Below are 26,611 nucleotides of genomic sequence, written 5' to 3'. Positions count from 1 at the left end.
TACAAATATGTTCTAATTCCTTAGATTGAGTTTGTCAGCTAAGGCTCCAGGAGACTGCTAATTCTTTTGTATTTTCTTCTCTTTTTCCTGCCTGGGAGTTCATAATGAGCTGTTTGTTTCAGAAGAGATTGTTCTTCATTTAGTTTACAGGTGCTCTTTTCATACATTAATTTGGTACATAAGTTAAAAAATTGCAGGCACTGTTTTTGTTTTTTTTTTTAAGCTGTTGCCTGTAGACATTAATATTCAATGTGTTTAAGGGTTTTATTACCCCATCCCTGGCAATCAATAGCCTTTTCCATATGTTTTTTCCTGGCATTATGAATTTCCTAGTTGGTACAGTGCTATTTAATTCCATGTCCTGCTTTCCCCTAGAGTGCAATAATAGATGATGACAACAGTGGTAATTAGAACTAATGGGATACTTCTTAGAGATGTCGAATATCCATTAATCCTGTTGAACTTGGTCAGAAATTAGGCTATTTTAACATCAAACTTGGAATATCTGTTAGTTGCTGTTGCTTTTTTTGTGTGTGCAATTCTGGTGCATGTTTCCTTGTAACACTTCCCTTCATTCATCAGCTTTTAGTTCTCCTTGTTTAGCCTGAGTATTTCCTATTAATTATTATTTTTCATATTGTCTGAATTACAGGAAAAATCATAACTGTAGAGGTAGTTACAGCTTATTTATGGCCGGAGAAATCTTAAGTCTGTGTTACCACATTATTTTGACTAAATGAAATAGGGATTTTTTTTTACTGTTTAGGGCAGGTTTTTTTAATTTTTGATGGACAATCATTCTTAATACTAGGTAATTTCACATTCATTTCACTGAATGACTTTCCCACTGCAGGACTTTTCAATTACTTATGTAGTTGAAGTGAAACATAGAGTTGCTATACTTATATTATAAATCTTCAAAATGTTGTGAAATGAATCATTCTAGATGCCATGTCTCAAATCTTTATTTCCTCATTTATATCTCTAGCTGTTTTAAATTTTTGGAGATGATAGTAAATGACAAGCTTTTTTTAGGGTGAAAAGGAATTAAGTCTTCTATTCTTCTTAGTTTCATTTTCTAAACTGAATGCAGTAACTGAGGAACATCGTGTTTCACAGAAATAAGGGTGGGAGTCTCAGGGTTGGGGGGAAATTATCCAGTTCTGTTTTGCTGCATGGTGTGTGTGTGTTCTTCCCTGCTGGAGCTCATTTAGCTCAGCACACACTGAGCTGATATTCAAGCTTCTGCTGAATTCCACAGCAGGCATATTACACAAATGCCTGCTCATAGCTTGCTATTCTTTCTAACTTATGTGCACCTAAGGACTTAAAAGGACTTGCTTTTTGTACATAATCTGAATTTCAGAAGTTCAATCCTGCTGCTATTCTTAGGGTATCTGTAAGAGAGAGAACTTTCTCATCAGTCTGTCACTGGAGGTGTCAGATGAACTGATTGAGAGGATCAGTATTTTTAAGAGGAATGTGAAAAAATCACCAGTATGTGTTTGTTTTGCCTTGATGTGAGGAACAATGTCACATGCAGAGTAACAGCCAGTCAAGCCTTGTGTTTAAAACAGCAGCTGAATTGTCTCCATAAAGGCCGGGATGTGCTGCAGACTCCATTTTTAAAGACTATACTAACCCTTAATTGCTGACTCTGCACTTGACATACAATTAAGCATTTGAGCTTTCCTCTAATCTCTGTGTACAAGAAGATAAACGATGCTTGGAAACTTGTATCAGTAAGACTATTTATACAGAGTTCATTCTGCTAACACTTTTGATGTCCTTTAAGCTTCTGCCTTCATATCCCTGTCAGCTCAATCCACTGCACACATTTTCTGAGTCAAACTGGCATAAGCTGGGGAGAAATGTGTTTACATGCAAGAAAACTGGTCACAGTAAGACTTTTCTAGCAGGAGGAGAAATCCTTTCCTTTATCAGTAACTTGTGGCAGACTCTACAGACTTAGGACATAGATAAAACAATAGATATTTATCATGCAGTGATTATAAAGAGATTTCAAGTGATGAAGGTTCAGAAAAAAAAAAAGAAACTGAATTTGTGCCAGCGCTTCAGACTGTGCTCAAGAACTTGTCTTTGAAAAGTTAGATCATTGAGGTGCTGCCTTACTCTGGGGAATGACAACTGTCACAGATCTGCAAGAACATGAAACATTAGCTAGTCATGAATCTTCTGTAGGTGAGCTGTAGACAGATGCTGTGTGTCAAATTTTGCATCCTTCCCCCCCCCATAGTTTTCAACACAGACATCTGCAGGACACAGATAGACACAGTTCCATAGCTAGAATAGAATTATCATTTCTTTGGTACTTGTCCTTTTTCTTTAAGAAGACCAGTACCAATAGTGGCCATCTTTATCATGGAAACCCCTTCCTGCTGGTGGTCTAGTTATTATTTCTTGAATGTTATTGCTTCCCTATTATTAGAGATAACCTCATATGTTGCTTGAGCTAAATTAAATAATTGCAAAGAACCAATGAGGAGAGGGCAAGGCCTTGTGCTGAATGTAGAACTTGCACTGAAGAAGCCAAGTCTTGCCAGAATTGAAGCACAAAACTGATGCTATAGAAGGGGATGATTTATGTCTGGACTTATAGCTGCTTCAGTGTGCATGTATGTAACCAAAACAATGGAAGCAAGCACACACTTTGAGATGTGCTCACACTTGGGGACATGCTGATCCACATTCAGCTGAGTATTGGAGGTTTTCAGCACTGTGCAGCTGATCCTAAGCTGCTGAGAAAATTGTAGGAAGCATTCGAGTCTCGTGTCAGAAACAGAAGTGGAAAATGGAACCCCTTTTGTGTTCATAACAAGAATTACATGAGGGTCTTGGGAGAGAATTGAAGTATTTCTAGAAACTGAGTGGAGGGAGCTTCTTCAGCTCTTTGTTAGTGACTGCTTTGAAATGTCAGATAAAAAAAGGGAAAATGAGAGTTAATGTGATATTCATTCTTAACATCTCTATCTCTGGCCTCAGCTAATTCTGTCTCAGACTCTTACCTTCAAAAAACCTGTTGGAGATGGAGTTCTTTGATTTGCAATATGTATGTAGCATCTTCAGTCTGCATTTCATTTTCTTTGCTAACTTCACACAGAAGCTGTTGCATGGACCATGCGAAGGTAAAAAGATAAATTCAAAATTTGTGCTCAGAATGATGAAAGAACTGCAATTGAAATCCCATCCTGAACCTTTTCAAATCTCATGATAATTTTATTCTGAGCTTTTATATCTATGTGTAGTTTGTGGTAGACCAAGTTGGGGTCATATAGGGAGAATTCTTCAGTTTCTTGGCCCGCCATACAGGGGAATATAGCAAAGTAAGCAGTATTTAGGGTTGATCGTAAACTGCTGAAGCTCCCATGCACATAGCTCAGCACTTTTCAGCCTATGTCCTTGTGCCCTGACCATTACAGTATCCAGGGTAATATTTTAGATAACTTATTTACAACTGCAAGCTAAATGAAATAATTTTTATTTTAGTTTAAATGGTAAATCGTGATATATTAAAAAAAATTTACTGTAAAAGTTGAGTCCTCTTTCAACAGAAGAAGTAGGCTGAGTGTTGGAAAGTGTTTGTTACTCTGGGCAGGAGATGTGTTGAACAAAGCTATAAAAGTGTTTTCATCATTTTTTGTTACTATGTGTTGAAAAAGAAGGAATCTACTTTGTTTGTTTATTTCCAGGGCAATGATAAAAGTTACATCTCCTTAGCAGGAGAAGCATAATCATTTGGTTTTGAGGGCTGGATATCAGAGTTTTTTAGTTATTTGCCAAAGCTAATGGGAGTTTCATAGTGTAGATATTTCAGTTTGTTAATATTGTATAGCTGGAAATGTGGAGGCATATTCACACTTGATGATTATTTCTATCCCCTGCAGTTCAAGTACCCTTGAAAGTGTTAAGAGTTATTAAAAGTTGCTTCTGTAAGTTGAGAGTTTTACAGTTATTTTTAAGTTCCCTGAGGGTGATAAAGAGAGGGTCACAGGCGAATGTGGTTTGACTGCAGTTCCTTTGCAATGTATGAAATTAAGCTTTTTATGCTGTTATGAACTTTGAAATAATCTTCTTCAGTGTGAGGGTATGTGTGGTGGGATACATCTATAAGTGAGTTCCAACAAAGAATTGAAGATATACTTTGGTCATATTTTTGGTTCTTGCATGAAAATATGTCATGGTGAAGGAAAAAAAAAAGGTAGGATTCTTATTAACTCCTATACATTAGTTCACATGCACCTGAGTTAGAGTTGGGTAAGTTAACACTTGTTAATTGAGGTACTTAACTCATGTTACAGCTGCTCTGTCATACAGACATTTGGGAGTTTTTGCATAGGAACTATTATCTACTGAGATTTGGTTACTTGTGTATGTATTTCAGGAAATAGCAAGAAATTATGTTGCATTCTGTTTTCATGTCCTAATTCCCAAAAATTCATAAAAACTGTGGACCTTGTTATACTTTTGCCTATTTTAAAAGCATTATCAGAAGGAATGTTTTCCATAATAAAAACATTTGGGCTGTTAAATCCTGATTTTAGTGGGGTTGGGCCCAGTTACAACTGTATGAGTTTTGTGAATGGATTAAAAACCCAGAAACAATAAAACTGATTGTAAATGCCTTTTAGAATGATAAGGTGAAGCTTATAGTAATTGGATTATGCATTTGCAAGCAGCAGGATTTATTCTTAGGAGATGGGAGTAGATTATATGGAAAGGGAGCTGCTGTATCTTTCAAAAATAAACAGACCCCATGAAATGGTGTTCCTTCTTTCTTCATGTGCTCGTCTCTTTATTTTCATCAAAAAGAGTGGCTATCCTGATTGAGTCTTCTCCTGGATATCTCTTCATTAGTTCATTGCTTCAGATTTTGGAAGTTCATGAGAAGAAAACTTTCAAAGCTGTATTTGATGAGTCTTAGGACAAAGAACTCTTAAAAGAAATTCCAAGAGCAAGTTGCTATTTTCATGTAGGAGAGCCATAAGGATATTTTTGTACATTCATAATTCTTTTTTTTATTAATTGTCTGGGTTGTGCCGTAGAATTTCGCATTCTTAATTCAAATTACTGTATGTGCTAATTTATCTGTATTAAGAGAAGTATCCATTAGGCTTCTAAGGTCAAAGGTAAAGACTATTTTGGCAGTTATTATTTTTCAAATAGCAGAAGTGTAATGATTATTATACTACTATTCTTTTTTCTTCCAGGTTTCTCAGGGGACAAAATTTTGCTTATTCATACCTTCTACTGTGGCAAAAATGGATTCTTTTCCTCAGCAAAAACCAGCGGCATAACACCCATCCAACACCTGCCTCAAGGAACTCTTATTTAAAGTCTCTTGTAAGTCAAATTAACCACTTGCTTAATGGTAGCTTTAGTCAGCTATGTGTGTCTATTGACAGCTCCGGACCAGCAGCCTTCCCAGGGGCGCTAATCTGGGCAGGGCGGCTCTGCTGCCGCTGCTGCTGCTGCTCGTGGTTCTCGAGTGGCCCCAGAGGAGGCGGGGAGCGGCGGCAGGGCTTGGGCTGAGCCCGCGGCTCCGGTGTCACCCGGGTGTCACCCGGATGTCACCGCAGGGCAGGGCTTGGGCTGACCCCGCGGCTCCGGTGTCACCTGCGTGTCACCCGGGTGTCCCCTCAGGGCCGGGCGTGGGGCAGGGCTTGGGTTGAGCCGCCGCCTGCCCACGGCTCCGGTGTCAGCCGGGTGTTCCCTCAGGGCTGGGCTTGGGCTGAGCCCGCGGCTCCGGTGTCAGCCGAGTGTCCCGCCAGGAGCGGGCTGCGGCGAAGTGGGGTCAGGCCCCGGTGACAGCGGCTGATCAGGATGCTGATCTGCCGTGCAAATGAAGGCTCCTGTTGCTATGACGATTGATTTCAGAGGTCGCCGTGGAGAAACAGGGGCGTAAAGAGCTCAAAAAGCAGGAACTGCATGGGGTTCAGCTGGTGGTGTTGGCTGTGGAGCTGAAGGCTGCTCGTGGTGCCCACAGGCCCGAGTGGGTCACTCCTCATGCAAGGCCGACTTCAAAAAAAGTAATGAAACTCCACATTACAGATATCCGAAAATGGCTGCTCAGAATGCATGCTTTTCATGCACTGAAGTTAATTTTATGCAAGCAGAGTACATGATAGACATTTTGAGAGAGAAGGCTGTGTTCAGATTAGAGTTTTGGCCAGTATAGCTTCTATATTAGAAAAAAGGATGGCATTTGGAGAAATATATTCAATATTTCAGTAGAAGATCTTCTTGCTGTATCGGGACAAATTCATAAACAAGGAAAATGACGTGAAAGAAAACAGGCAAAAATTCCAAATGAGGAAGCAATCTAATTTGTTCGTGTTGCTTCTTTGGAGATATATTCTAGTAAAGGAGATGTATGTTACTTAATGAAACTGCATTTAATAAGAGGCCTCAGATTAACATCTGAAAGCCTAATTGTCATTTTTCCAGTGCAGTATAATATTGTCTACTTCTTTATCACTCTCATAGATAAAAGAACAATTAATACTTGAATTGGTTTGATTTCAGAGAAATTCCGGCTTTATCAGTGGCATTACATTTATCCTTTGCACAGCTCTTTCTGTTAGAATACAATTACCACACTATGAGGGCCCTTGTGAATAAAATAAGAGCAACATTGTGATCGACTTACATTCATTCTCCCTATCTTGTTTTATCTTGTTATCTATATCATGTTTTCTTGTTTGAAAAAAGAATACTATAGCAGTGGTCGTGTTTTGTCCTGAAAAAATATGGAAGTGAGGGTGTAGGAGATCCTTAACTGAAAAAGCTATGTCTCTTACTTGGTTTTTTCCAGTTCAGGACCCCTGTTTCTATGGACTTCTTGTTTATGACATTTTTTTCCTTCTGAGAATGTAATCACTCTTAAGTAAGAAAAATGGTGTTATGAAAACCCTCTGAAGGTCCATGAAAATACAGTGGTGAAAATTGCATCTAAAGATACTTTAGTTCTGTCCTTCATTATAGCTCTATCTTGAAATAATTCAAATACATAAGCAAATAGTAGATACTTTAAATAACATTTCTAAAAATTGAACTGCACTTGGATTTTTAAAATACTTCCTAGTTCGTCCCTGAACCCTGATGATATTTATCCTAGAACTGGACTTGATGTACTTGTACAGTTTTCTTGGACAGCTGTTCTTTGATGGTTCCTACAGAGCCGAGGATTCTTCAGCATAACTTCTTTCTTTCTCTTTTTTTTCCACTTCTGTGTCTAATGTTCAGGACTTGTCTACACAAGATACCAGGGAAAATTGATGCAAAACAACTAAATGCAGGAATTTAAAGAGGGCATCTCAAGTGCCGCCAAGTCCCTGTGTGCACTATCCCATTCATAATTAAAGTGGTCTCCAGTGAATTCAGTTTAACTCACTTTGAAGGCAAGATGAGCCAAACCAAATTAAGGCCAGCATTTTATTCACAAATGAAAGTGTTTGCAAAAGAATTTAATGGATATAGACAAATCCAATTAAATTAGTTGGGTTAATTTTCCTGAGTTCCATTGTGTAGATAATACCTTAGCAATAATGTCTGATTTGAGCTTTTACTTCTCGTCTTTTTTGTTCTTCTTCTTTTGTTCCAAAACTCTGATATTTTAGACTTGAGAAGGTAGATAGCCCTCACCAAATGCTGTCTTGTAATTTTACTGTGTTTTGAGAGTCCACATTTTAACATATAAATGCCCCACTTTGCCATCAGGTCTGGTTCACAGTAACCTTTTCTTTAGGTAATTACCATCAATTTGGCTTCTTCAACTAATGCCTTTTAATCCAGTTAGCAGAAAAATCTCCATCTCCACTTTCTTAAGTAGCCTGCATTAACTACCACTTCCCTTAAAGCTGCTGTTCTCCCAAACAAATCTTCTCTACTGAATTTAATTGTTTAATTATAGATTTCTGCTTAATAGTTTAACCTAATAAAGGGTGGTTTAATTTCATAATACTGTTAAGATTGTAGAATTATGGCATTTCCCATCAATTGCAGCCTGTCAGAAAGAATTACTTTCAAATTCTCAAACTGTGCACAAAGAGTGTCTTTCTGCCTCTCCAGCCAGTCAAGCAGCAGGAACATTGCACCTGGGAGTTGGCTGTACCTTTGTGCATTGCCAGAGCAGCTGAGAGCCAGCAGCAATGTTCAACAGGCCCTGAGCCCCATCACACTGCAGGAACATAAAAATAGCTGGGGGCAACTGGTTTAATGCAATTGCTGGGTGTCTCTCCATTGGTTTCCCAGAGAACCAAGACTGTACCTCTTATTGATCATGCTTGTTTCATCCTTTGAAAATTAGGAAAGTGAAAGATCTTAGTTGCAGCTTAGTCATTCTGTCTTTCTGAGGTTTTGTCCAGTGGGTGCTGTTTTCTCTCTGTTCCTCACTTTGGTTTTGTCATCTGGGTCTGTTCTGGATGCATGGGATGGGGTTTGTTTTAACATGCTTGATTTTGCTTCATTAGTTAGCCCTTTGCATCTCTTTAAGCTTCTTTAGAGAAAAAACCCTTCATATAATTTAACTGGGTGAAGCTGTTTGCTTTTGAAGAAGTTAAATTTAGATTCAGGTGAAGACTGCTCACTTCCAAGTATGGCTCAGCTTTGAGAGAGAGGTACTTGAAGGAGAAGAAAAGATCAAATATAACTGAGATTGTACTAAATTGATTTCAAGTCCTGTTAACTCATCTTAACATTTCAAGTTAATCAGTATCTCCTCTTTAAATACTTTTAAAATTATTTTTCTTATAATATAAAACAAATTATCCAATTTCACTGCCTCTTGTATTTGTGCTGTATAAATAAGAAATGTTTTAGGTAAGAAGTTTGGCCAGAAAGTGAGTGAAAACCTGTGTTTTGATGACCAAGATGTGTCAATATCCATTCAGTTCCAATTGACATTTGTGTGTTGTGTGTGACACATTAGAAATGAAAACTGTAGGTGTCTGTGTGTGTGTCTGTAGTGTCATCCATGGGAGGAGTGGTATGAAGTCAATGATTGTGGAAGATCTGCTCCATGTGTGTATTTGAAATGTAAGTTGTGTTAATGCGTTGACAAGCCAATGAGAGCAAAGGTGGTTACTGATGTTTCCTTGGGGTGAGGAGAGACCAAATCCATCTGGGGACAAGTGGGTCTGAGAGCCACCTGCCTTCTGAGTCACTGCCTCTGTGGTGGCCTACAGCTGGCCTGTAGGCCTCAAAGTATAAATTATTATAAAATTATAACAGAAATAAGTAATCAGTTGCATAATTACCTTACTTACATAATTCGACCAGTAAGAGCAGGCCCAGGCCGTTGGAGACTCAGGCTTCTATTGGCTGGCTGAGCGGGAAGTAACTGGCTCAGCCAATAAGGATTAAGCTCATGGGCTCCTGAGGTACATAAGGGAGCAAGATCTGAATAAAGGGGACTGTTGCTGCATGAACTCAGTGTGTCTTGTCACTGGTCTGTCTCTGAAACTGTGACAATTGGTGGATCCTGACGTGATCGCAACAGCTGCTGCCAATAGCGCGGGGAGACAGACGGGGCAACCAGGAGGAGCTGCCCGCAGTCTTTGAGCTGCGAAAGCATTGTTCACAGCACCATGGGGCAACCAGGAGGAGTTGCCTGCAGCCTTTGAGCTGCGAAGAACGGCATATAGAGCCACGATTGGGCCGGACCCCCTTTATTTTTTCTTTCATTTTTTTCTTTTTTCTTTTTGTAACTGGAAGACCCTGCCAGCATGGGAGCATGGGCTTCAACACTGGAGGGCCCCTTCCTGAAGGTATGGACTCCCATTTTAAAGAAAAGATTTGAAAAATATGAGGCACAGGTTTCATTAGCCCTCATAACATGGTGCGAGAGCCACGTACTAGATGTATCAGAAGGGGCTGCCCTAGATTTAAAAACTTGGGAGAGGGCTGGCCGACGTATCCTTACAGCTGCCTCCACAGGAGATGGCTCTGCCATTTATGTTATTAAACCATTGAGACTCATAATGAACATCATAAAAATGTTGCAGAGTGAGCGGGTGGTGAGAACAGCAGAGGGATTACACCTGGTGCCGTCTGCCAAGGTGAATGGCGAAAGCAGGGCACCGAGGGAAGGTGGCAGGGCGGGCAGATGCGGTGCTGGGTGCAAGAAGGAAAAGGAAGGGTGCAGAAAGTACAACATGCTGGGAGGTCATGGGGCCTCCCCAAGCGAGGGTGACCTACCCGGGGAGTGCCCTGACACCCTCTGGGACCAGGATCTGTCAGTGGATCGCCCCATCCCTGAGGCCGTCATCGAAACCACCCCAAGCGGCCATGCTGTGTTAAATGGGCACTCTACCGCCCCTCCGTGCCCTGCTGCAGCTGCTGAGAACTCTGAAACAACTGGCCACATTCCCGCTCCATGCGCCAATGCCCCTAGTTCTGCCGTGCTGGCAGAAACTTCTGTAACCACCCAAGAGCAGTGCGCGTTGTCAGCAGAGCACGCTGCCGTCGATTCAGAGGGCAAAGAGATGCTGTGCTGCAGAGCCACATTAACCAGGTGCTCTGCTGCTCCGCCGTGCCCTGCTGACCCGGCTGAGACCCCAGAAGCGGCGCTTGGTAGTGACAGGAAGGTGCATCGCTGCTGTAGCCACTGCAAGGCACCCAACCGCCACTGCTGTGAGATACCTTGCACCTGTGGGATGGTGCATGGCCGTAAAGCAGGGGTTGCTATACTCCTCCACCGTGCCCTGCCGCCCTGGCTGAGATAACAAAAGCAGCGCCCGGCACCTGCGAGATTCCAGCTCCTGTATCTGTCTCTGTCTGCAGCAAAGCTACCTCTCCATGCTTTGCCGTGCCTGAAAACAGCCCTACATCCGTACCTGGCTGCAGTGAGACAGGACCCTGCCCCTGTTGGGGGGCACCTGGTTGCAGAACTATTCCTGGCTGCTGTAGAGTTGCCCAAGCCTGCTGCCGGGTGCGCAACTGCCACCAAGCCCTGCCTGTGGCTGAGCCAAGCTCTGTGGCTGTCACAAGCAGGTATTCTGAGACAGCGCTTAGTTGTGCTGATCGCTCGATTCCTATGGCAATGGAGAACTTCACAGTTCCAACAGCACCTGAAAGACCTCAAGCACACCAGAACCACTTCCTCTCAGACCTGAATCCCATCTGGATGTCATGCCTGGAAGCAGCAGAGAGTCCAGGAATCCTCAGATTGCTGCTGCCGCTGCCAAGAGTTCACCAGCACTAGAGCTGGCCCTTGAATGTATACCAGCAAGGGACACCAGCAAAGGGACCCAGAACTGCCATCCCTCTGCAGGACACCATGATAACACCGCTCTTGCCTTACTGCCAAAAAGCTTGTTCGATCCAGTGTCTGTTTGGCAGAAGGTAAAACAAGCAACTGTTGCAGATAGGGACTTCAAAGTGGCAGAACTCATTGATCTGCCTATGTCTGGGGGCTGGGAGCCAGAGGACGGGACATAAGCAGTTTTCCCCGTGGTAAGAGGCAGTAGAACTGCTCTAGATAAGTACACCTCTTTCCAGTGGCCAGTTCTTTCCGAGCTGTGCCAGCTTGTTACCAAACACGGTTTAGATTCGCCTGCTGTTGCTAATATGGTACATTTCTTAATAACAGAGGAGGTAACTCCATTTGATATAAAGTAGCTTGCTAAATTAATGTTTTCAACAGTCCAAAATACAATATATGGTGTTTGAATCTGCATGGAAAAGCAGTGCAGAAAAACAACAATTAAAAAATCTAGATTTCCCAAATGAAGATCCACGTTATGAGGCAGGGGTCTATCAAGTCCTGGGACTGCCACCAGTGGGTGATCCACGACTCCAGGCTAGGCTGCACCCACTGGTGCTAGCACAGGTCAAAGCATTAGGTACACAAGCTTTATTTAAGGTAGCAAATATGGCAAATCCGACCAAACATATTCAAAGATTAAACAGGGAGTTAATGAACCATATCTGCAATTTATTGAGAGATTGCAAGATGTAATGCAGAAACAAATTGTTAATGTAGAAATCCGAAATCACCTAATTTTACAGTTAGCAAAAGATAACGTAAATGAAGACTGCAGAAAAATTGTAGAACTATTACCCGAAAAAAATCCATCCTTAAATGAAATAATAAATGCCTGTGCTAAAGTAGGTTCTCATTCCCACAATATGACCTTACTAGGCAACTCAATAGTGGCTGCTGTAACAGTGTCACCTCAGTATTGTAAATATAAACAGGAAGGCGATATGAAAGCAAATTGCTCCTGTAAATCCATTTTAACAGGGACAATTCCTGGACACAGGAATATAAACCTAAATTGCAACCGGTGTGGAAAACATGGTCATGTGGCTAAACAATGCAGATCAAAATTTCATGCTAACGGACATTCTCTCAAGGACCAGGGAAACAAAAGACTCAGCGCAAGGAAGGGACGTGTGAAGACAAAAGCATTTTCTTACCTTCCTGTGCAGGCTTATGTGACCAGCACACAGGAAGGACTCGAAGAGCAGCTGGAATGAATGTATTCACATCCAACACACTAACTATGTGCAACCCAAAGGTGCATAAGATTCCTCTTGAAGCTCGAGGACCTATCAGAAAAGGATTAAGTGCACTATTGATTGGAAGGTCTAGTGCTACAATGCAAGGTATCTTTGTGTACCCTGGTGTTATTGACTCAGACTTTACTGGACAAATATATGCTATGGTTTCTACCCCCACTCCACCTGTGACTACCCCTGAGAAAACTAGAATTGCCCAGCTTATCCTGTTTAAGTCTTGCGTCCCACATACAGACCCCAAGGTGCGAGGAGACCAGGGTTTCGGATCAACAGGAAAACCCCAGGTATTTTGGACCCAGGTTGTAAGTGAGCAGAGGCCCAACATGGAATGTATCATCACAATGCCACGGGCAAGGCCCTCCCAGATAAAAACCAGTGGGCTGATTGATATGGGAGCAGATGTCACTGTCATCTCTACCCATAATTGGCCTTCATCATGGCCCACTGAGCCTGCAAAATCCATTGTTGCTGGCCTCGGAGGGATCACACAGAGGTGTTTGAGCAGTAAACCTGTTTTAGTAAAAAATCCCAAGGGTCAAACAGCTACCACTAGACCTTACATCACGGCAGCACCACTTAACCTTTGGGGAAGGGATTTTTTTCTGCTTGGGGGAGTCCAGATAAGGATGGATTTTTAAAAGGGGCCACTGTCCTAAAGGGCGTGAACCATCCCACACTACCCTTAAAATGGCTTACCACTCAGCCTGTGTGGGTGCCACAGTGGCCCCTCGAGAAACAGAAGCTACACACCCTCAAATCTTTGCTGCAGGAGCAACTATCTCAAGGACACACAGAGCCATCCATAAGCCCTTGGAACAGCCCTGTGTTTGTTATAAAAAAGAAATCTGGAAAATGGAGGCTGCTCCATGATTTAAGAGAAATCAATGCAGTGATGGAGAGCATGGTAGCCTTACAGGTATGCCATCCCCCACAATGATTCCTGACAATTGAGATATCTTTATTGCAGATCTCAAAGATTGCTTCTTTACCATTCCACTGTATCCAAATGATACCGCAAAGTTTGCTTTCACCGTGCCTTCCATTAATAATGCTGCACCAGTGGAGCATTATCAATGGACAGTACTTCCCCAAGGAATGAAAAATCCCCCTACAATTTGCCAATGGTATGTAACACAGGCTCTTTTATCAGTAAGGAAAATATTCCCAGGGACATACTGTTACCACTATATGGATGATATTTTAATAGCAACCCCAACTAAAGAAGATCTTTCACTAAATCAGCCAAGCCTGATGCAAGCATTAAAAGCATTTGGATTGCAAGTAGCACCAGAAAAGGTACAGCAGCAACCGCATTGGACGTACCTTGGACTTAAAATCATGAATGAGACCATACAGCCCCAGGCAATTCAATTTTCAACAAAAATAAAAGATTTAAATGATGTTTAAGACCTTTTGGGTATCATAAACTGGATCAGACCTTATCTTGGATTGACCACTCAGCAATTAGTACCCTTGTTCAACCTTCTAAAAGGTGATCCTAATTTAACTTCTCCCAGGACACTGACCACAGAGGCAAAAGCTGCTCTTGAGGTAATAGATAGAGCAGGCTCTAACAAACAGACAGGTCCACCGAGTGTGCCCAGAAATGTGTATTACTGTGTTTATTTTCAATGCCAATTTACATCCTACTGCTATCATTGGACAATGGGATACCCAGTGGTCTGGTCTTTTGCATGTTTTAGAGTGGATGTTCTTGCCCCATCAACCAAAAAAGACAGCCCCTACCATCTATGAATTAATTGCCCAATTAATTATTAAATGCTGCCAAAAAGGTTTGCAATTGAATGCAAAATATCCATTTAAAATCATTTTACCTGTAAAGCAAGAGGAATTTGAATGGTGGTATGCCAACAGCACATCTTTACAAAGTGCTTTACAAAATTTCAAGGGGCAAATTGGCTACCATTTACCCAGTCATATATTGCTGCAAATGAGTAAGACTACTGATTTATCCCTAAACCCCTTGAACAGTCAAACACCTTCAAATGGAATTACTGTATTCACTGATGGATCTGGAAAAACAGGAAAGGCCATTGTAACATGGAAGGAAGGAGATGATTGGCAAATATTGGAAGGACAAGAGAATGGGTCACCTCAGTTAGTAGAACTACGTGCTGTAACCATGGCTTTTCAGCGTTTTCCCTACACTCCTTTAAATATAGTTACTGACTCTGCATATGTTGCCGATATAACATAAAAAATGGACCAAGTTCTATTAAAGGAAGTTAACAACGCACAATTATTTGGCTTGCTAAAACCCTTGTGGCACATTATTCAAGCCAGACCTTGCCCTTATCATATCCTGCATATTAGAAGTCATACAAATCTCCCAGGTTTTATTTCAGAGGGCAATGCATGAGCAGACCACCTGACTGGCCCTGTCTGGACAGCATCACAGCCAGAGATGCTAGCTCAGGCAAAGGCATCACATGCTTTCTTCCACCAAGGCATTCGAGCCCTACGCAGACAATTTCTGCTTTCCAGCACAGAACCTTGTAACATAGTAAACACATGTGCTGATTGCCAAGGTCACACTACTCCATTACAGATGGGGGTTAATCCCCAAGGATTAAAAACACTATAAATATGGCAAACTGATGTCACACATATTCAAGAATTTGGAAAATTAAATATGTGCACGTATCAATTGATACTTTTTCTTCTGCCATATGAACAGCCGTACATTCAGGAGAGAAAGGTCGGGATGCCATTGCACATTGGCGATTAGCCTTTGCTGCTTTGGGTATCCCTCATAACATAAAAAAAGATAATGGACCATCACAAAAAACTAAACCAGTTTTACAGCTCTGGGGGGTGGCCCACCAAACTGGTATTCCCCAACAAGCAACTGGACAGGCCATTGTAGAAAGGGCACATGGCACTTTAAAACATGTGTTAGAAAAACAGAAAGGGGGAATGTGTGGTGAAACCTCACAAAGCAAAGTGGCCAAGGCTGTTTACATATTAAATAATTTAACAGTACCAGAGCAATCTCAAAATCCAGTAATTTTAAATCATTTGCTATCATTGCAATCGTCTGGTGATGTCCATTCACCCAAACCTAAGGTAATGATAAAGGACATTATGACAAACGAGTGGGAAGGTCCATGGGACCTCATTACATGGGGACGTGGATATGTGTGTGTTTCTACAGACACCAGAACACAGTGGATACCTGGCAGGTGTGTTCATCCTGCTCTACGTTGTTCTTAGGACCAGAAACAATATTCTCATGATAATCTTCCATCAGATGTGGAGGAGCAGTGATTTAAACAACTTGCACATGCGCCACACAGGGGACTGGAATTTCTTGAAATGACAAATCTATTTAAGAATTCTATCCATTCAGGAACATCAAGGTTTGGTATGCATTTTTGGATATAAGGACTTGCTTTGGAGATTTTGAGACAGATTGTTTTTCTTGTTGGTTTTTCCCACAGTTCCGAGAATTTAAATGTTTCCTGTTTTTAGATTAAGCTGTTTCTTGTTTTAGAGTTAAGTTGTAAATTTGTAGCTGTTGAGTTGTTTCTTATTCTTAGAGTTAGGTTGTAAATTTGTAACTGTTGAGCTGTTTCCTGTTGTTATAGTTAAGTTGTAAGTTTGTAACTCCTAAGCCATAAGCCGGCAGCATGCCATATTGATAACTTGTATTGCTAGTGGTCCCACCTGACAGCTCCCTACATACATCACCAACTAAAAAGAGGCCTGAGCCTATTAAATTGAGTTGAAGGCCTCATTCAAGGCCTAGCTCGAAGTTTTTACACAAAGCCAGTCTGTCATCTCGACTGCAAGGGCCCTACAGAGGACGACAGATGCTGCTTTTGTATTTAAAAACCAAAAAGCGGGAGCTGTGGTGGCCTACAGCTGGCCTGTAGGCCTCAAAGTATAAATTATTATAAAATTATAACAGAAATAAGTAATCAGTTGCATAATTACCTTACTTACATAATTCGACCAGTAAGAGCAGGCCCAGGCCGTTGGAGACTCAGGCTTCTATTGGCTGGCTGAGCAGGAAGTAACTGGCTCAGCCAATAAGGATTAAGCTCATGGGCTCCTGAGGTACATAAGGGAGCAAGATCTGAATAAAGGGGACTGTTGCTGCATGAACTCAGTGTGTCTTGTCACTGGTCTGTCTCTGAAACTGTGACATGCCTCCTTTAGAATTTATAATTTATTTTCTTATTTGCTTACTTTTTACACTTCCATCTCTGTGGATTTTCACAGCTGATAGTTGTTTTCTGGCAAAGATAATATTTTAAGACCTTTTCTGTTGGGTTTTGTTCTTGTTGTTTTGTTTGGTTTTTTAAATCTAAATTTTAGAGGGCTGAGCAAATAACTTGCATAGGGAAGAAACCAGTGTTAGTTCAAATGCAAGCAGAGAGGATCCTGCCAACTCTGCTCTCTGCTTCCAGACTGTAGATTCTATGTGATAATTTTGAGGTGATGGTGACATTATAAATGCAGAGACTGGTGTTATTCTTTGCTCTGAGAAGGATGTCTTTTTTTACTGTTGAAAATACTGAAGTAATGCTGATTCTGAGACAACTCATGAATTGGCTTCTCCAAGCTGACATATACTTCAGCTCCCCGAACTTATGAGCACTCCAGCCCCCACAGAGTGACTGTACTTGAGGGCCCAGCTGGTGCATTTTAAATTAACACTCATTATACTACTGAGTCACTTCTGGTGGTGGTCTGAAATGCCCTAATGCTTTGTATCATCTCTGGCAGGTTCCTTTAGTTTGATCCATATGTTTCTATCCTGCTGGCTAAGATTAATTTCATTCTTTCTTGTAGTCACTAAAGAAATTAGTTGTGTTCAGTTTCTGGTGATCTTTTTGTACAGATTAGTGCTGTTGAGTACAGTGCATCTATGTATGAGTGTTTGTTAAAAATAAAAGTAGCATTTTTGTCCTGCGTTTGCATTGAAACAGATGAAGTTGAGACAGAGCTTAGATGTCAAATTTGGCCATAATCCATTGAGGTAGTTCTCTTTCCAAAATATCTGCATTCCTTTTTAACTAGTCTCCTCAATACTTCCAGCTTTCCTTCTGTTACTACACTTTCATAAGGATTACCTTTTAGAATTGTTTTCCTTGCACAGAGGTGATCCACCACAGTTTGTGGTCCTTCACTGGACTCACTCCAATATGTCCATGTCATTCTTGTGTTTCATAATACTCCCAATGAGTCTCGCCAGGACTGAATAGAGAGGAAAAGATCACCTCCCCTGCTATCCTCATGTGGCCCAAACATAATGATAGACTTCTATAGATAGTATAAAAGATGTGAAACATGTGGTGGTACTGTGTAGAGGCCAAAAGAATGTGAAGTGGGTAGAATTAGCAGCAGTGTAATCTACCTTTGTCCTGGAAAACATGAAGCACAGGTCTGGTGAGGAGCTGTGAGGGAGCTCGAGTTTAGCCTGGAGAAAAAGGGGCTGAGGAGAACCTTATTGCTCTGGCCTGAAAGAAAGCTGTGGAGAGACAGGTGTCACTCTCTTCTCCCAGGCAACAGTGACAGGATAAGAGCATATGGGTTTAAGGAGTGCCGGGGGAGGTTCTGGTTGGACATCAAGAGGAATTTCTTGATGAAAGATGGAAAGGGCTGCTCGGGGAGATGGTGGAGTCACAGTCCCTGGAGATGTTTAAGGAAAGACTGGACATGGTGCTTACTGTCATGGTCTAGTTGATAAAATGGTGTCAGGTCGTTGGTTAGATTTGATCATCTCAGAAGTCTTTTCAAGCCTCATTGATTCTGTGATCTTAAAAATATTTTCCAACTGTAACAATTCTATGATTCTGTGATTTTATATCCCACACACTTTTAGTTTGTTGGACTAAGTTGTATTTAGTGGCCAGTCCCCATGGATGAGGTTGAGAAGGACCCCACCCTCCCGAGATGGTGTTTGCATTGTAGCAGGCATATGTACTTACAGAAAAAGGCAGTGTCTAAGAAAGCAAAGGCATTCCATTTCTCAGGCTAAGTATAACCAGGTAGGTACACATGAAGTAGGAAAGGACTGTTTCATGTGGGGGACAGTGAAATTAATTGGATTCCAATTTCCTTCACAGTTTATTTCCCTGTAGCTGTGGTGCAAGCAAGAGCCAACCAACATCATCTGCTACCAATAGAAAATCTCCATGCCAGACCTTACCCTTGGCACGAGGTAAAGTTGCAACTGAGGCTGTGAGGAGGAATCAATAGGAAAAATCCAATTTATGCTCAAAGGTAAACTTTGGCCAGTGAATAACAGCATGAAAGTAAAATATATGCTTTTCCTTACTTTGTGTATTGTTTAATTTCCTCCTGTTTTCTTTGCTTTGCACCATTTCAGCAGCAGTGCAGGCAGGGTTGAAGTATGGAAATATGCTTAGGATGACTGTTTTAAATTCCTGCTGTTCTAATAGCTTGCCTAGCATGAACTCCTCTTGTGGTGACTGCTTTAATTTCTATTTTATGTTTGTAAAGAGCATTACCTAGAAGGCGAAGGTTTCTGTTTTCAGGAATGAAAAGAAGATGCAAAATGCAGTAGAGCAGACATATTTTTTTGTTGGCCATGGATTTGGCAGGAAAAATTCCCATGCGAGACATTGTCACATTTCACTTGGGGCAAAACATGATCTGCTTTCTAACAGGTCCCTGGGTGATTGTGCCACCAGGAGAGCATCCTGGTAAGATTGTCCTCCACAGACTGCTCATAAACATAGTAAAAATTGTTCAGCAGCTACAGCATTGGTCACCAATAAAAGGAAATAAACCAAATAAACCTCATAAATTACTGTGATATCAGCTACTATGAACATTGGTTTAGCCACAGTTCTAGAAAAGGAAAGAAGAAAATAAACTCCATCCCAGCCAGACTCAGCACAGCAGAGAATCTATAAATTACAGAAGCTGTATTTGCAAGGCAAATAAAGGAACAAATCCTAAGCCCTGCTGTGTGTGTGTTAGTATTAGCAAGGCAGAGCTCTAGACATTTAAATCCTTGCTAAACCTCACTTTATGAGCAGTGACAGTGATCTGGTGATTGTGCTTTTAATAAACCAATCTTACATTTAGCTGAATGGGAGTCAAGTTGCAAAGCTGTTTACGAGCTGCACATTAAAAAAATCAATAAAAAAGTGAAATATTAGAATAGAGAAAACCTTCCAGTGTGAGTGACCAGCAGCTCTAGGCTAAGGCAGAGATGGATGACAAATGCTGTTTATTTTAATATGCTGCAAGCTTTTTTAGTAGTCTTCTTTAGGGAATAGAGGAAAAATGTGGTTTATGTCACCTAGAAGTATATTCTAAACCCTGTTTCTTTTTCTCCTTGTCAGATGGAGACCTTTTAGCCAGCCAGCGAGTCCAACTGCTGCTGCATGTCTGGCAGCACCTCTGAATGATCACATGACTCTTGATATGGATGCAGTCCTGTCAGACTTTGTTCGGTCTACGGGGGCAGAACCAGGTCTGGCAAGAGACTTACTAGAAGGTAAACTTTTTGGACCCAACCATTTCCTGTGCTCACTGCTTGCTTAAACCAAGAACCAGTCATAACAAGAGAGCTCTGGTCTAAGAGAAAAGATATTTCTTGGTATTTTTACCAAGACAACTCTTGTAATAAGCTGACCATAGATTATACTAAGGCATGTGTTTTTAACAAAACTCTTTAAAAACTTCTTAGTATTAGATTGCTGTGTTTTAAGTTACTAAGAGTCAAGCCCTATATGTTTACGTGCCAGTGGGAGAAGGGAGGAGACTTTAGCTGAATTTTCATATTCAGCTGCCTGAAAGTAGTTGTAAAAGTTTCTCAGGTCACTGTATTTAGTCTGAAAGGGCTTTACTGTACAGTGATAGAGACACCAGAGGTATTTTTGGGTCCAAGTGGTTAATATGCATACCTGAACTTCGCAGCATGGGAGCCAAGTGTCTAGGTTGAAAAACAAGTTCTGATACAACTAAGAAGCTGTATCAGAAAAATAGCTGTCTTTATTAATTTTGTTTTAGTTGTTTTAAGTTTGTAGGCTTAAGAGAAAGATGGATGTATCAATGGAAAGACACCATTTATATTTGAGAGAATTTCATAATAGTTGGGTTTGTTAATTTCTTCTCGTGTGGGCTAACAATAATTGTGAAGATGAGAAAAAGTTGGAAAGGAGTAGATGATATCTGCAAATTGCAAGGTGGTTCTCTGGGCTTAAAACTTCCATACTGAACTTGCTCCCTGAGACATTTGGGGTTTGCTTTATTTTTTTAATCTTAATGTCCTCAAAGAAATTGTCTTAAATCAAAGTAACTGAACAGCTACAGCAGATGTGAAAGTATACCTCGTTTTATGTATCTCTTTTTTGCAAGAGCTGCTTCACTTTATGTATGCTGAAAGTTTTTCATTTTGCGGTAAGTTCTTCCTTTACTCTGGGCTTTTCAGTAATAAGACATGATAGGTTATTAACACAGAGATGCACACAATTCTGCAGCATTTCCCAAGTCTAATACATGAAATAGAACCTTGGAATGCCTAGCAAGGAATATTAACATAGGCTTGCTATATTTAAGAGCCGTCTGTTTTGTCTGACTGATTTGATCAACTTGTCATTCTTGCCTGGAGTCTGTCTTAGTCTGATGGTCTTTTAGAAAAAGAGCATGAGAAGATTTTTCTCAGCTATATCAGGACAGATTGTCAGATTTTGTGCTGATAGAGCATTGCCAAAATTTCAAAGGGTTCCTACATATCAGAGGTCATTCAGAAGAGTTACTTACCTTTTTTCCTTTTCTATAAAGAGCAATGCTTTTAAATAAATATCAAATAGAGTTTCTCATTGTTGTACTTCTCATTTCTGTAGATGAATAGATTCACATTGAACATACTAACAAAGAAATAAGCAATAAACAATCTAATTATTCTGACAGACTAATAGACTATGCATCTGCCCCAAATAATTTCCTCCTACACAGGAATTTCTCAAACTAAAAAGGATTGTTGCTAGTTCCGAACAAGATGTGCTCAGACAACAATTTCAGCACTTGTGGCTGTAGCTACATTTGGTGTAACAGTTTCTAACACTGGTCATATCTTGTGGTGGGAGGCAGTAATTGATGGAGTGGTTTTTCATTTGTTTAAAAAAGACATGACAGAGACTGCCACCCTCACAGCATTGAAACCCATGGAGTAGCTTCTTAATAATAATATAAACAATATTCAGAAGAGCAACCACCCCCCTGTGGTGCCAATGCCTTGTACCTGGCCTTGGAATGATGATGTCCAGAGTTACAATCAAACTTCAGAAACAGGTGTGCAATAATATTTCCCAAAATTTTCAAGGTTTGGTTGTTCATAGCCCTAAAATGATGGTCATAGTGAACTTGGAGCCAAAAAAAGGTTTATGTAGAGCCTCATTTCCGTGAAATCGCAAGTTTTGGTCAGATCTTCTATCACCCCATAGCCCTTTGTTCTTTCTGACCCACTCAAAAATTCTATTTTTATAACTTGCTCAGACTGAATTTTCACAGTGTGCTCCTATGGAGTAACACCTCCTTTTTAGAGCCAGTGCTGTTTCTTTTTTTCATCCCTGGGGGAAATTTCTTCAATTTCACTATCATGTAGATAATCAAGAATACCAATTTCTGCTTCCTTATCCAATCGTTTTAACATATTAATTGTTTTGCTTTGGTTATGTCCTGCTACATCCACAGCACAGTTGTGCACAGTATGGGTTGTTCATCCCAGCAGCAAGTGGGTGACTTAAGGACACACTGACTGTTGTGCAAATAGCTAAAAAATCTATGCTTTGTGTATAGATTTTCTACATTGCCACAAGCTGTCCTAAATGTTGGCTCACTTGATGTTTCTATACTTTGCCTATCCTGCTGGTAAAATCCCTGCAGTTTTCCTCTGCTAAGCTTTATGTTGATCACAGCTGCTTGTCTCTTTATCTCAGAAAACATTCTGCTGGTTGTGTTTGACATGAATATTTCAGGAAGTGTCCATTCTACTTTTGAAATGAAGAGGCAGAGAGATTTAAAAAAATAATAGTTATATAATATTTTTCATGGCTGGTATCTGTATAAAAGTCTAATATTGGACTTCCATATTTGTTAAACTGCCTACAGCTATTTCAGATTAATTATAAATTAATATTCCTAAATTTCAATTATGTATTATTAGCTGTACCAATTCTGTGTTAGTGGATTATACACACATGTAAACCATTTGTTCCTTAGAAACGTTATTTTCTAGCTTTGCTTTCATTTTTGGATGATTACTTACTGCGTCTTTCATGTTTCATTTCCTATCTCTGAGATGTTGTTTGCCACTTCCCGAGGTTTTTACCTTGTTTATGTGCTCTCAAGAACTGAAAGCATTCTTGTGTATGTGAGGTGATGAAGAGTAGAGATTACATTTTTTGAACCTTCACTGGGTCTGCCTTTTCAGCCTTTCATTCTCAGCCTTTGCTGATTTCTATAAAAACAGCCTAAAAAAACCCCTTCAATTGAGTGGTTAATATTGACAGAGCAATTTAACAATAAATGTGACCCAGGTGACAGAAACAACAATCTCAGCAAAACAGTTTGAAAAACAGCCTGTGCTGGCAGCCATGTGTATCCCTGCTTTGGGCAGGAGTGAATTCAGAAATGGAGCAGCCCGATGTCACAAGGAAACAGGAAATCAGCTGCAAGACTCTCCAGATATCACCTCTGTGTGTGCAAGGCATCTTCTAGTCACCAGGAAAACTTGTTTGGCTCACTCAGCTTTGGGAACGTTCTTAAGCATAAACTGAGAGCTCTGCATGGTGGCGAATTGATTTCTCTTCAGCTGTGTGAACTCCAACTTCCCCAATAGTAAGGAATAAGGAAGGTCCAGGAATAAGGAGGCCACGTCCCTTTCCCTCATGGATAGCCTGGGCTGGCACCCAGCTCTCTTACACATAGAGTAACAGTAATGCTGGTGGGTTTAAATATAATGTACTTAAAATGTGGCTTAAGGCAGAAAGGAAACCATTAAAGAAAATAGTTTTATCTTTAAAACAAGTTGTACTGTATGTAGTTCACAGTGTCAGGGCTGGAGATGTGGATGCACTTGGAAATCACTGATAAATCAGGAGAAAGCAGCTCAGTTTCCAGGGAGCAGCAGGTGTGCAGGCAGTGACCCCTGGAATAGAGGGGGAAGGCATAGGATGAAATACTTTAAAATGCCAACAGTGTAGGCAATCATCAGGTACTGGAGGATTTGTGAAATAATAATAATAGAAACTGATTCAAAAATAATATGTTTAACTGCAAACTTGCCCTTTGACTTATATAAATGGTTTCACTTATTTATATAAATGATGTGGCATTTCACCATTATATAAACATAACTACTGTCTATTTCCAGCTTCAAACAGCACTTAATTGAGGGATATATAATTGAACATGAACTCAGGAACTGGGACATTGGCTTTGCTGTCATGAAATGTGAGCAGGAAAGGTGACTGACCCCATGGAACAAGACAGAACTGCAGTACAGAGACATCTCCTCAAAGAACAATGTATACAAGCAGAATTCAAAGAAAAGCATTTTATAAATTTATAGAGAGGGAGAGAGACATTTACAGTGCTGTCATGTGATTGAGTGTACAAAACCAACTCCCCAAAAATAGTCTCTTATTCCTCTCCCTCAGATGGTTCCTTTTTTAGTTCTCTTGTGGAAGGCTTGGCGATGGGAAGAGGAAGCTGAGCTGCTACCAATGTCTCATTAAACAGGGAGCAAAACTGTCATTTCCAGCTGCCTGTTCAGTTTGGATTGACTTTGCATTCTAGGAGAAAATGAGACATGTGTTAACAAAACAGCCTTGCTATATTATTTTCCTTTGAGAACATGGACCAAAATTAAATCTTGTTTTAAAGCATATGGTCTAATTTTATTCTAATTTTGTTTATTAGATTTTTAGAAGGAAAAAAGCTATCTGAAGTTCTTCTTACCTTTTGCCTCTAAATATTTGTTAATCTACTTCATGCCAAATAGGAAGCAGAGCCTGCATTTGAACTGAACTTGAGGATTGCTTTATTAGCAGTTGGTTTGTAAGAACGGACTTCTTCGCATTAGCCCGGGGTGTTTCTTGTTGCGTTCAGGTTACACTTGCAGTGCATTTCATAGATGCTGTCTTGATGCTCAGTGCCTTCCTCAGATGATACTTCTCTAACTAAAAGTTAACTTGTTGCCCTCTCAGTTGATGTTGTCCCATAATGGCTGAATCCCATTGCATTCATTGGTCCTGTTTCACTCTAGGCAGTGTTTCATATCCCTTTGAACGTCTCCCCTGCTGAAGTCCTGTCTACAGGTTAGTGCTGCAAGTTGCCTTTCATTGTGGTTCCCACTATTTAGATATTTCCTAGCTCCACATCTCAAATTGCAGCCTTTCCAACATTTTATTTATCATTAAATCAGGAATTTCGGTGACCTTTCAAATGTTCTTTTAACATATTGGAGTAGGTGGATATTTGAAAGCTTGGAAGGGGGGAGGGAACTGTGTAATAGTTGCATGTTTGCTTTTCCTACTAATTAATGATACAATCCTCTTGGTTTTCATTATACCTGATTTAAGAAGTGAAAGACAACAGATTTATTAACTATTACAACCCCACTAAGCTATAATGTTTTAGCCAAAACAGTACAAAACAAAAAAACCCAAAGACTAAATAATATCCTGTTGCTCTGGGGTTACAGCACTGGAGAATGCCCTTGTGACACCCCCACTTGGAGTGCTGCATCCAGCTTTTCTCCGCCAGTGTAGCTCTCAGGACGTGTCCAGAGGAAGCCATGGAGATGCTCAGAGGACTGGAGCACCCTTGCTATGACACCCTTGGGCTGTTGGAGAAAAGAAGGCTCTGGGAAGACCTTGGAATACCTTCCAATACTTAAAAGGGCTCCAAGAGAGCTGGAGAGGGGCTTTTGACAGGAGCACGAGTGATAACACAAGGGAATGGCTTCAGACTAAAGAGGACAGGGTTAAATTAGATATGGGGAATAAACTCTTCCCTCTGAGGGTGGTGAGGCCCTGGCACAGGCAAGCTGTGGCTGCCCCATCCCTGGAAGTGTCCACAGCCAGGTTGGATGGGGCTTGGAGCACCCTAGGACAGTGGAAGGTGTCCCTGCCTATGGCAGGAGTTTGGCATGAAATGATGTTTGAGGTCCCTTCCAACCTAAACCATTCCTGGAGTCTACGATTTTATCAATGCTTCTGGTTGTGCTGTTCTTTAGCACCTTGTTTATTAACCCTCTGCTAATGTAGTATGAGGGTAAGTGGCTACTTAGACCATATATTGTTTTATCTAAATCTTTGGTTTTTCTTCAGGCTTATGATACCTCCTGTTGTTATTCAAGGAACCATTATTTAGGGCAGAAACTTCACAGTGTAGCTGTGTTTATTTTTGAATTTCCCTTTTATGTAGGTGTTTGCTATCTCTGACACTTACACATCAGTACCAGCCTTCAGCCACAGTGTATCTTCTATTCCCTACTCAGCTGCACTGTTTCGGGGGGTTTTTTTTTGGGTTTTTTGTTGAGGACTTGGTTTCAAAGCAGAGACCTTTGGGTGTTAAATTGCACACCTGCTAACTCACGTAGCACATGTAGCTGTTCAGGAAGCAATTGCTCAGTAAGAGTGTTCTTTCTGTTCAGTCAGTGAGTTGATTTGGTTCCAGCACCCTGATAATGATTTCACTACTTGTGTTTTCTAACCAACTTTGTGCTCCTCCAGCTTTTTTGCTGACTGATGTTCTCTGACCATTTGAAACTGGAAGCCTTTCCTGCAAACCTGTTGTGTTGGTGCTGGTTTGGAGCAATCAAATTGTTACTGATCCAGAGCTGCCAGTGGCTTATCTGATGTGGTTGTGTGCACTGAAATAATGTTGTTATGCCTCTGAAATGCCTTTTTAAATACAATAATATGTCATATAAACAAAGAAGCAGTCAGTGAACGGGGTGCATCAGATAAGTAACAGTGAAACGAAAATAGCAGACCGTCTAAAAAATAGTCTTGTGTTGGTTTTGTCTGTCAAATTGCAACAGAAGTTCTTACTTGAC

At 40.7% G+C, this 26,611-nt stretch overlaps 2 protein-coding genes across 7 annotated transcripts in view; both read left to right on the top strand.

The window, feature by feature from the left end:
- The window catches only part of LOC119704907 (OTU domain-containing protein 7A-like), a 118,380-nt gene that overhangs the window by 53,872 nt on the left and 37,897 nt on the right, over positions 1–26,611 (top strand). For 5 of the 6 annotated variants that reach the window (XM_038146630.1, XM_038146633.1, XM_038146629.1 and 2 more), the window contains exons 4-6: positions 5,229–5,361; positions 18,636–18,730; positions 19,884–20,038. In XM_038146630.1, the coding sequence (XP_038002558.1) occupies positions 18,705–18,730; positions 19,884–20,038 (181 nt within the window). In that variant the 5' untranslated portion in view covers positions 5,229–5,361; positions 18,636–18,704. Of the gene's footprint in view, positions 1–5,228; positions 5,362–18,635; positions 18,793–19,883; positions 20,039–26,611 lie in introns of all 6 variants that reach the window. The other variant, XM_038146634.1, reaches the window with a different exon arrangement.
- Positions 5,552–18,624, top strand: LOC119704909. The gene is made up of 2 exons (XM_038146638.1): positions 5,552–16,060; positions 16,107–18,624. The coding sequence occupies exon 1, from the start codon at positions 9,744–9,746 to the stop codon at positions 10,740–10,742; it is 999 nt and encodes a 332-aa protein (XP_038002566.1). The 5' UTR covers positions 5,552–9,743; the 3' UTR covers positions 10,743–16,060; positions 16,107–18,624.

This window comes from Motacilla alba, chromosome 10 (assembly GCF_015832195.1).
Source record: "Motacilla alba alba isolate MOTALB_02 chromosome 10, Motacilla_alba_V1.0_pri, whole genome shotgun sequence".
NCBI classification, from domain to species: domain Eukaryota; kingdom Metazoa; phylum Chordata; class Aves; order Passeriformes; family Motacillidae; genus Motacilla; species Motacilla alba.
The sequence above is the reverse complement of the archived record's forward strand: the minus strand, read 5'-3'. Positions and strand labels throughout refer to the sequence as shown.